This window comes from Stomoxys calcitrans, chromosome 2 (assembly GCF_963082655.1).
Source record: "Stomoxys calcitrans chromosome 2, idStoCalc2.1, whole genome shotgun sequence".
In the NCBI taxonomy this organism is placed as follows: domain Eukaryota; kingdom Metazoa; phylum Arthropoda; class Insecta; order Diptera; family Muscidae; genus Stomoxys; species Stomoxys calcitrans.
In genome coordinates this window covers 185935375-185948742 of record NC_081553.1, presented here as the reverse complement: position 1 = coordinate 185948742, position 13368 = coordinate 185935375, and the positions used below count along the sequence as shown (strand labels likewise).

The 13368-nt window shown below is 38.8% G+C and overlaps 1 protein-coding gene across 3 annotated transcripts in view; it reads right to left on the bottom strand.

Annotated features, from left to right (window-relative positions):
- Window positions 1-13368, bottom strand: part of LOC106086047 (uncharacterized) — a 149479-nt gene that overhangs the window by 41201 nt on the left and 94910 nt on the right. For all 3 annotated transcript variants that reach the window (XR_009396898.1, XM_059361881.1, XM_059361882.1), the window contains 2 exons: window positions 7057-7574; window positions 1357-1427 (listed from right to left, as the gene is read on the bottom strand). Coding sequence is in view for 2 of the 3 variants with exons in the window: in XM_059361881.1 (XP_059217864.1) it covers window positions 1357-1427; window positions 7057-7574 (589 nt within the window). In the remaining variant the exon portion in view is untranslated. The remainder of the gene's footprint in view (window positions 1-1356; window positions 1428-7056; window positions 7575-13368) is intronic.

Genomic DNA, 13368 nt, shown 5'->3' with positions numbered 1-13368 from the left:
ACGCAAGGAGAGCCAAATCTCTGCAGGACGTTCGATGATGGTGTGCCACTGCCTCGTAATTGTGTGGAGAAGATACAGGATAATAGCTGAATACATTTTTCCGTGCCTGGATTCCCTTCAGGCACTTAGTTCTCTTGTTATTCAGGAGTTATGTAGAGCATGCATTCTGCAGCCTGAATAGACAGACAGGACCATACTCTCGCTGGTGAGAATTTCTGGATAATTTCAGTTAAAGTATTTCCCCAGCTATTACAGCTGAAGCACTTTCTCAGCATAGCCCACCTTGAGCCTCATCCAGGCGAATCCTGTTATTCTCTTTTTATCGAATCAGAAGTATAAAAGCTTTGTATTGTTTTGTGTGTCATATTCCTATCATGGATATTTATCAACAAAAAAATCCCTTATTCTCATACTCCTTTTGAAAACACTAACCAAATTTGCATTGCAAACTCAACATCTTTGGACAACGCAAAATAAAAAAAAAAAACAAAGTGCCAACATTCTCAAATGCCACAAAATATTTCATGAAATAAATAAACATTTCCCATGAAGGCATCCTCGTTAAACTTTGAAGAAATGTGTATAGCGCAAATATCAGCAGAAAAATTAAAACTTCTGTTTCGTTGCTGTTGTTGTTGTTTTGCCTTTGCTGAATATATGCATATCTAGAAGATGATACTGCCATCCAGCCATACATACTCATCATAAAGGGTGATTTTTTTGAGGTTAGGATTTTCATGCATTAGTATTTGACAGATCACGTGGGATTTCAGACATGGTGTCAAAGAGAAAGATGCTCAGTATGCTTTGACATTTCATCATGAATAGACTTACTAACGAGCAACGCTTGCAAATCATTGAATTTTATTACCAAAATCAGTGTTCGGTTCGAAATGTGTTCATTCATGTGTTCAGCGATGAGGCTCATTTCTGGTTGAATGGCTACGTAAATAAGCAAAATTGCCGCATTTGGAGTGAAGAGCAACCAGAAGCCGTTCAAGAACTGCCCATGCATCCCGAAAAATGCACTGTTTGGTGTGGTTTGTACGCTGGTGGAATCATTGGACCGTATTTTTTCAAAGATGCTGTTGGACGCAACGTTACGGTGAATGAACACATTTCGAACCGAACACTGATTTTGGTAATAAAATTCAATGATTTGCAAGCGTTGCTCGTTAGTAAGTCTATTCATGATGAAATGTCAAAGCATACTGAGCATCTTTCTCTTTGACACCATGTCTGAAATCCCACGTGATCTGTCAAATACTAATGCATGAAAATCCTAACCTCAAAAAAATCACCCTTTACATATCCCACATTCATTGAGATTGAAGTGGAGTGGACAAACATACATACCTTGCGAACGTCTTGATGATTGTGAAATTTGTTGCATGTCCATGGAGCGCGATGAATCACCCGTTCCCACACTGGAATATGAAAGAAGCAGAAAGAGAATTTTTCAAGTATATTCAGATGAAGAAGCATTAATCGCAACAAGAAGCGAGTCAACAAACTTTACAAATAAAATCAAAAAAAATCTCAACAAAACAAAAAAGAGCGAAAATTATTCAAGTGCTCAAATAAAAACTAGCGCGACCACCAACGCCTCCATTTCTCTCAAGATGAATGGTTATGTTGCCAACCACCACTGCCATTTCGAATCGCCACAAGTACTTTACATAAAACCTGCAACCATAAGGCAAGCTTGATGTAAGTCTAACCACATTGGGGTTACTGAAATCTCCAAGAAAGGTATGGGGGGATATTTTTAAGACTTTCTAATGAAGCAACGTTTTTAAACGATAGGGAAAAGCTAAGAGCTTTATTAACAGCCTCTTGATTCAAGAATTTTTGCTTTAAACCACATATTTTCGTTAGGCTGGTTCCAATTGAAGGGGGGCCAAAAGTCGCTTAACTGCTTCTGTGAATGCGAGGAGTAAAAAAAGGTTGACCATCCTGCAGGCGTGTGGAAATAAATACTAGTTAAGCCTTTGATTTATTGGGTTGCCCAAAAAGTAATTGCGGATTTTTTAAAAGAAAGTAAATGCATTTTTAATAAAACTTAGAATGAACTTTAATCAAATATACCTTTTTTACACTTTTTTTCTAAAGCAAGCTAAAAGTAACAGCTGATAACTGACAGAAGAAAGAATGCAATTACAGAGTCACAAGCTGTGAAAAAAATTTGTCAACGCCGACTATATGAAAAATCCGCAATTACTTTTTGGGCAACCACATACATTCTAGCATAGATTAGCACAGAAACCATTGGGCCTCTACAGAATATTTTATATCGATAGAATATGTTGGAAAAAATTCACAAACTTTCACAAAATTATAATTTTAATGTAAAACTAGCCGAACCGGTTCCACTCCGTTGCGCCTTCTTTAACTCTCTAATATCTTTTTGGGTGGGTACACTTCGCGCTGTATTTGGATATCGAATTCGTGCCACTGTAGCCTATGTCCGCCTATGACGCCGAACGCCTGCGTTCCAATCCTGGCGAGAACATCGGACATTGTTTAAAGCGGTGGTTATCCCCTCTTAATTCTGGCGACATTTGCAAGGTACCATGCCATGCTTGACCATGTAAAAAATTCTCCCTAAAGAGATGTCGCACTGCGGCACGCCATTCGGACTCGGTTATAAAAAAGGTCCCTTATCATTCAGTTTAAACTTAAATCGGAAATCATTCATTGATGTGTTTGAAGTTATCCCCTGATCGATTCTTGAGCAATTTTTTTACTCTTCTCCCAAATGCCTTTCTATTGAGTCCTATACTACCGATTGGAAACTATTTCTGGTTAAGGGGGTATTACGGGGGGTGGGGTTGCCACCCAGACATATAAGATTCGTGCTCTAATTTCAAATACAGTTTATATGACCCCCATAATGGGATGATCGGTAAATAAGTCCTGTAATGGCATGATCGGTAAATAAGTCCGAAAATGAGTATCAGATTGCTCTATATGGCAGCTATATCCAATTTTAGTCCGATCTGAACCATATTTGGGTCAGATGGCGGGAGGTTTAAAACAACTCACTGATTCATATTTTAGCGAAATCGGGTAATAAGTAAAGCTTTTTTTGGTCTCAAACCCTCAACCGGCAGATCGGACCATATGGGCTATATGGCAGCTATATCTAAATATAGTCCGATCTGAACCATTTTTAGGTTGGATGTCGGGGGGCTTTAAACAGCTCACTGTTTTAAATTTCAGCAAAATCTGTTAATAAGCAAAGCTTTTGTGGGTTCCGGACCCTTTATCGCTAGATCGGTCTATATGGCAGCTATGTCTAAATATAGTCCGATCTGAACCATATTTGGGTCAGATGCAGGGAGATTTAAAACAACTCACTATTTCACAAATTTCAACGAAAATGGGCTTCAGACCATTAATGGCCATATCGGTCTATATGAAATCTATATCTAAATATAGTCCGATTCGAGCCATATATAGGTCGGATGTCGGGAGGATTAAAACAACTCACTGTTAGAAATTTCAGCGAAATCGCGTAATAAATGCAGCTTTTATGGACTCAGATACTCAACCTGCAGATCGGTTTATATGGTCTTATGGCAGATATCTTTTATAAAACAAGTAAAAGCGTGCTAAGTTCGGCCGGGCCGAATCTTATATACCCTCCACCATGGATCGCATTTGTCGAGTCCTTTTTCCGGCATCTCTTCTTAGGCAAAAAAGGATATAAGAAAAGATTTGCTCTGCTATTAGAGCGATATCAAGATATGGTCCGGTTCGGACCACAATTAAATTATATGTTGGAGACCTGTGTAAAATTTCAGCCAATTCGTATAAGAATTGCGCCCATTGGGGCTCACGAAGTAAAATAGAGAGAACGATTTATATGGGATCTGTATCGGGCTATAGACCGATTCAGACCATAATAAACACGTTTGTTGATGGTCATGAGAGGATCCGTCGTACAAAATTTCAGCCAAATCGGATAGGAATTGCGCCCTCTAGAAGCTCAAGAAGTCAAGACCCAAGATCGGTTTATATGACAGCTATATCAGGTTATGGACCGATTTGAACCATACTTGGCACAGTTGGATATCGTAACAAAATACGTTGTGCAAAATTTCATTCCAATCGGATAAGAATTGCGCACTCTAGAGGCTCAAGAAGTCAAGACCCAAGATCGGTTTATATGGCAGCTATATCAGGTTATGGACTGATTTGGACTATACTTGGCACAGTTGTTCGATATCATAACAAAACACGTCGTGCAAAATTTCATTCCAATCGGATAAGAATTGCGCGCTCTAGAGGCTCATGAAGTCAAGACCCAAGATCGGTTTATATGGCAGCTATATCAGGTTATAAACCGATTTGAACCATACTTGGCACAGTTGTTGGATATTATAACAAAACACGTCGTGCAAAATTTCATCCCAATCGGATAAGAAATGCACACTCTAGAGGCTCAAGAAGTCAAGACCCAAGATCGGTTTATATGGCAGCTATATCAAAACATGGACCGATATGGCCCATTTACAATACCAACCGACCTACACTAATAAGAAGTATTTGTGCAAAATTTCAAGCGGCTAGCTTTACTCCTTCGAAAGTTAGCGTGCTTTCGACAGACAGACGGACGGACGGACGGACAGACGGACGGACATGGCTAGATCGACATAAAATGTCGCGACGATCAAGAATATATACACTTTATGGGGTCTCAGACGAATATTTCGAGTAGTTACAAACAGAATGACGAAATTAGTATACCCCCCATCTTATGGTGGAGGGTATACAAATCAATTTGTGGGGGGCGGACCCTCCCCCTTACCCTAATTTTCAGAAACGCCAGATCTCGGAGATGGGTAATGCGATTTAAGCGAAATTTTGTGTGCTCTCATATAGTACCCTAAAAATAAAAATTTGGTATCCAAATTTCGGATGGGGTACCTAGGGGAGCCGCCCCACCCTAAAACCTATCAAACATATATTTAGACAAATCACGACAATATGGGACTCAAATGAAAGGTATTTAGGATAAGAAAAAGTATCTTATATCCAATTTTCGGACCAAGTGTTAGGGGAACCACCCAACCCCCAAAACACCCCTAAATCGGACATATTTACCGACCATGGCAATATGGGGACTCAAATGAAAGGTATTTGAGAGTAGAATATGAATCTTATACCCCAAAACACCCACCAAACAGGACTTATTTACTGACCATGGCAATATGGGGCTTAAATAAAAGGTATTTGAATGTAGAATACAAATATGATATCCAAATATGGGACCAAGTGTTTGAGAACCGCCTCTACCCAAAAACATACCCCAAAGGGGACAAATTTACGACCATAGCAATATGGGGCTCAAACGAAAGGTCTTTGGGAGAAAAGCACGAATCTGATATCAATATTCGGGAAAAGTGTCTATGGGGCCACCCCACCCCCCCCCCCCCAACAACACCACCCAAATAGGAAGAATTTGCTGACTATTGCAACATGAGGCTCAAATAAGAGGGTTTTTAAAGTGGAACACGAATCCGATATATATTTTCAAGGTTAACTCACTGAGTGGGCGCCCATCCCTCAAAACACCTCCAAGCCGGACATGTTTGGCGACTATGGAAATATGGGGCTCAAATGAAAGGTATTTGGGAGTAGACCATTAATCTGATATCAACATTAGGGACCAACTATCTAGGGGACGTCCCATCACAATAACAACCCCCAAATCGGACGTATTTGCTCATAATTCAAAATTAAAACGAATTTCAAATAAATGATATATAGATATATGAGAATAGAGCACGTTGCTGATATATTTTCCGGGCTTAGTGTTTGTTGGAGCACCCCAATACCCAAAACATGGGGGTCAGGCTTATTTATCGACTATGTCAATGTGGAGCTTAAATGAAAGGTATTGCAGGGTAGAGCAAGAATTGATACCCACTTTCGGGACCAATTTTGCTGGGGGTCTACCCCTTCCCAAAAATACCCCACAAAAAGCAAGTTTTTACCGACCATCGCATTATGGGGCTCATATAAAGGTATTTGGAAGTAGAATACGAATTTGATATCCAAATGTAGGACGACGTATTTAGAGCATCACCCCTTCCCCAAAGGGTAAACATTTTTCGACCATGCCAATATGATAACCTATTTTGGGACCATGTGTTTGGGGGACGCCTCATCGTGTAAACTCTTCTAAACCAATGGCAATATGGAGTTTAAATAAATGATATTTGAAAGAAGAGCACGATGCTGATATTTCTTCAGGGCCAAGTGTCCGGGGGACCACCACACCCCCGAAAACACCCCTAAATCAGATATCATGAGAATATCGGTGTGAAATAAAGTATTTTAAGAATGGAGTACACCTTACATCCAAACTTAAATTCGTAGACCAATAAAGATCATAAAGGCACTTATATTGTTAAACTTTTAGTCAAGCGATATACTATTGGGTTGCCCAAAAAGTAATTGCGGATTTTTTAAAAGAAAGTAAATCCATTTTTAATAAAACTTAGAATGAACTTTAATCAAATATACTTTTTTTACACTTTTTTTTCTAAAGCAAGCTAAAAGTAAAAGCTGATAACTGACAGAAGAAAGAATGCAATTACAGAGTCACAAGCTGTGAAAAAATTTGTCAACGCCGACTACATGAAAAATCTGCAATTACTTTTTGGGCAACCCAATATTTTCGTTGCATGGAATTTCACTAAAAGCTCTTTAATTGTCGAAAATAAATATTCCCATGAAACTTTTGTTCCATATAAAGTAAAAGAAGGCGCAGCGGAGCGGGCCCAGGTCAGCTGGTTTCTGTATAAAAAACACCTCTCACAAAAAAGGTTTGTCCACTTTTGCCCTCTACTGTGCATGCATGCAAAGATCAACATCTTTATAACACCATGCTGATGGCAAACATAAACAAACCACAAACTCACAGAAATGAAACTGAGCACTCATAAAACAACTTAAATGTATAATCATAGAGTTGACGATCTGGTGGGATATCTGGTATCGGCCATCTAATGGCTAACTGTGTGTGTTCAACATAATGATACATACCGAAAACTTTGACGCCCACGTGGACTTGAGAGTATTTCGCTTGAGAGTTTCTCTTCTGAGCTAGCATGCAATGGCAAACCGGCACTGCTACGTTTGTTGGTGCCCCCACCACCGCCGCCGCCGATGCTGCCGCTGCCATCGCCTCGCCCACCGCTCCCCACACTGCCTGTGGTGTTGGTATTGCTGTTGGGCGTTAGATGATGACTGCTGCTGCTGCTGGTGCCTCGCTGGGATGCTGAGCGTACTTTGGGCATGGAAGGCGACGAATGTTGTGACGAATGTTGCGGCGGTTGCGGCTGATGCTGTAATTGTTGCGTTTGCGTGCTAATCTCACGTCGATCACTGGGATCGGTGTTCTGTTTGAGCGTTTGCAATTTAGCCAGCGGTATGATGTCACATTTGCTAGGCCTATGCCAGACGGTCTTTTGCGAGGCAGCATTGTAGTAATAGAAGCGTTGCGTATTCGTATCGAACAATTCCCACCACTGCGATGAATCGGTGCGCTTAATTGGAACATCCTGATGAATCGCAGCACGCACGTACGTACACACACACCACCACACCACATCATATGCAAAGAGAGAGAGAGAGAGAAGAGAAATGCAAACAATAATGAGAAAAAAATTTTATTAAAAATAGACCATGATTAAAATGATCAAAATAATAAACTATGAATAAGAACAATAGAAAACATGGGCCAGAGAAGAAGATGAGTGAGTAAGGGGAGCAGCCCCCCTAGGAGAAGTACTATCATCAATGGGGGCCAGTTTCTTGGCATGTTGACAGCCAAACTGACTGGTCATTCGATGTTTTTTTTTTGTCATGAAGTTGAATGAACAATAAATTGGGATGAAGAGCATTGAGATCATCGTCATCAGCAACATCATTATCATCAACAACGACGGCATTAACCGAATTCCCAACAATGCAAAGAACTTTTGAACTTTTAATGCTTCACAAAAACAAATCTCATAACAAACTTTAGAAATAATTCGAATAATTTGTAATTTTGGAAATTTTCAATTAAAACTGATTCGTGTTTATAACAAAATCAATCAAACATTTAGATTTTCTTAATTAATCGATATATTTTAAGTGTGCGGTATTCCATGAACTGGTTAAGACTTTGAAACATATGGGACATGTCTTATCTTCTTATCTTAGTTTTTGCACAGTGGGCCGTTCTGTTAATTTCAGCTTGCCAATTATCTCAAAAACTGCGGCCATTTTGGAGATTTACTTTTTTATTTGTTTTGTGGGCATAGAGAACTTCCTTCGCTATAAGTGGGCAACCCGCATCCCTCCCAGTTTTTGCACTCTTCGCTTTGGACTTTTTAGTGTTGTAGATTCACCCGTTATGATTTTTTTACTTTGTTAATTAATTTTTTACAAAATTTTTGTGGTCCTTCTACTACTCTTGTTGTCGTTTCTTCTGAATTTTTTCATTATTTTTCTTGATTTTATTTTTATTGGGTTGCCCAAAAAGTAATTGCCATTTTTTTAAAAGAAAGTAAATGCATTTTAATACAACTTAGAATGAACTTTAATCAAATATACTTTTTTTACACTTTTTTTCTAAAGCAAGCTAAAAGTAACTGACAGAAGAAAGAATGCAATTACAGAGTTACAAGCTGTGAAAAAATTTGTCATCGCCGACTATATGAAAAATCCTCAATTACTTTTTGGGCAACCCAATAGATCTTTTCTGTTAAATTGTTAGCATAGCTCTGCTAAGCTCGTAACAGAGTGCTGCTAATTGAATGGGTTTGTGTCTGTGCTGTCTTCACGGACATGCGTCTCTTGGGGGGACATACGTTTTTGCTATAGAACGCCGATGACCTAGACAAAAGATAGGCATGCGGAGATTAGATAGGATCGGCCTTGTCTTCATGATTTGAACTAAATGCCTTTTGTCAGAAGGCTCTGCAGACCAGTCGCACCATTCTCCTTCCACTAAACTGTCTACTCAGTGTGTGCCAATTAGTCAACCTGCATGTCTATTAACAAATGACAGCGCTTGCAAGATTTCATCGCGACCTTTGTTTTAACCATCCCGTCTTGTCTATGTATCTAAGGAGACCCTACAGAGATACGTTTTTAAGAGAAAAACTGCTTCCCCAGTGGAACATAATGCAAAACCTTGTAGATGCAGATATGGGCGAGAAGGTGATCGTTTCCTCCACATCCTCGCCAAACAACTTTTGGAGTTTTATTTATAGAAAATTTTTCCAAAAATTTTCTATAAATAACATTTTTAAAAAAATTTTCTATAAATAAAATTTTTAAAAAATTTTTTATAAAGAAAATTTTTCCAAAAATTTTCTATAAAGAAAATTTTTTCAAAAATTTTCTATAAAGAAAATTTTTTCAAAAATTTTCTATAAACAAAATTTTTCCAAAAATTTCCTATAAAGAAAATTTTTCCAAAAATTTCCTATAAAGAAAATTTTTCCAAAAATTTCCTATAAAGAAAATTTTTCCAAAAATTTTCTATGAATAAAATTTTTCCAAAAATTTTCTATAAAGAAAATTTTTCCAAAAATTTTCTATAAATAAAATTTTTCCAAAAATTTTCTATAAAGAAAATTTTTCCAAAAATTTTCTATAAAGAAAATTAAATATTTAGAGTAAAGAAAATGTTGCCAATAAGCTCTTTGTAAGAAAAATTTTCTGCACAATTCGTAAATTTTTTATTAGTTGTATAGATTTAGCTCTGAAAAAATATCTGCATCGTGCTCTACACTCAAATTTCTTTTACCCAAGTGCCATTGGTTTAGGTTGAGTTTAAGAGGTGAGACGACCACAAACACGTGGACTCCAATTTGGATATTAAATTTTTTTTCTGCTATGAAATACCTATAATTTAATGCCATATTAGGCAAAGCTGGTCGGTTTGAAAGGAGGAGTTTAGAGGGCGGACGTTGAAATAATATCAGCATTGTGCTAGAGCACGATTTAATGTCAAGCATTTTGTGATTAAGATATTCAGGGCTACGGGTCTAAACCACACTAATTATTTTTTTTTTTTGTTTTGGTTATCTATATTCAAAAATCATATTTTATAGCTACCACTTGGGATAGCATATTGTTAGAGATCCGCAGGTTCTCCTGTGTCTATCCCAATTTGAGAGTAAAAAGTGAACTGTACTACCAAACACCTTTTATTACTGTCCTATTCTATACTTATCGGTCTTCATATACTATTTTTAATTACTTTTTTCGGGATAAGATGGGGAGAGGGTATTGCCCTCTGAGACGTCCTTCCATTTCAGTACAATATATTCTCGGCCGTCCTACATGGCAGTTTGGGGTGAGGGAGATTGCCCTCTGACACGTCTTTTCATTTCAGTACATTATATTCTTGGCCGTCCTGCATGGCAGTTTGGAGGTGGGGGCCGGTCTCCCCGACGCTAAGACCCAAAAGATAATTTATTTGAGTCCTTTATTGTCGCGACCAATATGTCCTGCTGAACGGCAGGACGGTAGCACGTGACCCAGATACATGAATCCTTATATCAGATTAGATTCGAACTCTAATGCCATAGACCTTTCTTTTAATTTCCATATTATCCCTCAGACACCAAGGAATAAATGTGTATGTCAACTTTTTACTCAACTTTTAAATACCTTCCATATGATATCCATCGGTAAATATGTCCCGCTGGATGGTTTTGGGGGTGAACAGAGTCCTCAGACACCAAGAAATAAATGTGTATGTCAGATTTGTACTCTACTTTTAAATACCTTTCTTTTGATACCCATATTGCCCAAAGTGTCCTGTTGAGAGGTGTTTTTGGGGGTGGGGAATCCCTCTGACACTTATGATGACATTTTAATGCTAAATTCGTACTCTACTCTTAAATAACTTTCATTTGACACCCATATTGCCCCAATCGTTAAACAAGCCCGTTCGGGTGGGTTTCGGGATAGGGCGTCCCCCCAGGTTATTTGACCCTAAAAATTTTATAATAATTTCGTGTTTTTAAGGTACCATAAGGTGGCATGCAAAATTTTGCCTAAATGGGGAAAAAGGGGTATGGGGAAGGGTCCGCCCCCCTCGTGGATATAACAAAATGAAGTACCCTATTTTCACCAGGGAGGGGCAAAACTCTACCATCTGTGAATATTTCATGAAAATCGGTTCAGCCATTTTAAGTCTACTTGGTACAAAACAAACAAAGCGTAACACTTTCAACAATTTTTGGATTTTTCACCGTTCTGCATAATTTTCTGCATAAAAGTGGAGGGGGTGTGGATTAATCCCCAGACCCTTGGCACTAACTATATGGCCAATTTGGAGGTGGTCCAGTCTCTGAAACTTGAGCGTGTTGATTTTGATTCGTGGAGAGGTCACCGGAATCTGTTAAATACACGGGGTTTTCTACTCTCGTCCAAAAACAGGGGTTTCGACTCCCGTCTTAAGAGGCGAATTACCATGGTCCTTGTCTTCGAAAGTCACTGTGCTCCTTTAAATACAACTGGAGACTGTTCGGTAGGAAGTGTGCAGTTAATCGGTAGATGATTTATTGGATGTACATTGGCAATTTTAAACCAGTGCTGACATGGGATTTGGATTGTTGACAGAAAGACTCCTCCTAAAGAGTTCAAGAAGGTGCAGACACGCTTACTTCGGAATCAAGGTATCGCAAAGATACACACTTCAAGTTGAGGTCGATATTCAGTACTGTGTTGCAAAGTTTAGCACTTATGCTGAGGAAGCTTCGATTGGACCATTTCATGCGATAACACGCTCATCAATCTTACTAATTAATAAATTGATTATGCTGCGTGGCTTTTGGCAATGTCCTGTTAAAACCACATGTGATCCGGGTCCATATCTTCCAATTCCGGGCAAAAATACTCAGTGAGCATGGTGCGGTAGCATTGTCTATTCACGGTCGACAAAGAAGTATGACCCAATGACGCCGCCGACATGCGAACCGCCGCATCAAACAGTTATTTTTTGTGGATGAAGTGTTTATGCGTAAAGCGCATGTGGATTTTGCATATTTTGCTCATTGGCCAAAAATGAGATTCGACCAAAAATTTGCCGATTTTTGGTAGTAAATTGTAATGATTTGCAGACGTTGTTCAGTGGTGTACTTTACCATAATGGAAATATTGAGTTTACTGAACAAATTGACAGTGACAGTTCGATGATTAGTGTAAGAGTGCGTTCAGAAATTTTATTCAAAGTTGTCAAGTCCCTATTGGAAACCCCTTTAATTGCGGTGAATATTTGACACCAAAACAGATTCGAGATAAGATCTTTAGAATTTGATTTCCTGAAAGAGAGGCTTGAGACAAGGATTTTATGTCCAACATAGAGTCAGGGTCGATTACGGGTCTTCTCAGAGACACTTGGCATCAGCATGTCGCTGAGACTGCCGGACGAGTATGTAGTCTTTAACGCAAAGCCGCTAAAGAAATCCAAGAAAGAGGTTTACCGCCCTCGAAGCTAAGGATTTTTGTTGATAGTATGGCAATGCCTCACGTAGTTCAGAGGTTACATTATCCGCCTAAGACGCTGAACATCTTTTGTCTAGGTTCAAAGCCCGATGAGAACATAAGATAAAAATGTTCAGCTGTTAGGTAATTACTTTACATAATCAGACGTGTAAGCTTCTCTTCCAAGTATTGTCGCTTTGCGGCAAGCCGTTTGGACTCGGCAATTTAAAGGAGGTCCCTTATCATTAATCTTAAACTTGTATCGGATAGCATTCAATGATATGAGAGATGTATTCCCGCTGTTGCTTAATAAAGGGTGATTTTTTTGAGGTTAGGATTTTCATGCATTAGTATTTGACAGATCACGTAGGATTTCAGACATGGTGTCAAAGAGAAAGATGCTCAGTATGCTTTGACATTTCATCATGAATAGACTTACTAACGAGCAACGCTTGCAAATCATTTTCAGTGAATGGGCCCTAGAAAAGATGGCAGAAAATCCGCTTTTTTATCGACAAATTTTGTTCAGCGATGAGGCTCATTTCTGGTTGAATGGCTACGTAAATAAGCAAAATTGCCGCATTTGGAGTGAAGAGCAACCAGAAGCCGTTCAAGAACTGCCCATGCATCCCGAAAAATGCACTGTTTGGTGTGGTTTGTACGCTGGTGGAATCATTGAACCGTATTTTTTCAAAGATGCTGTTGGACGCAACGTTACGGTGAATGAACACATTTCGAACCGAACACTGATTTTGGTAATAAAATTCAATGATTTGCAAGCGTTGCTCGTTAGTAAGTCTATTCATGATGAAATGTCAAAGCATACTGAGCATCTTTCTCTTTGACACCATGTCTGAAATCCCA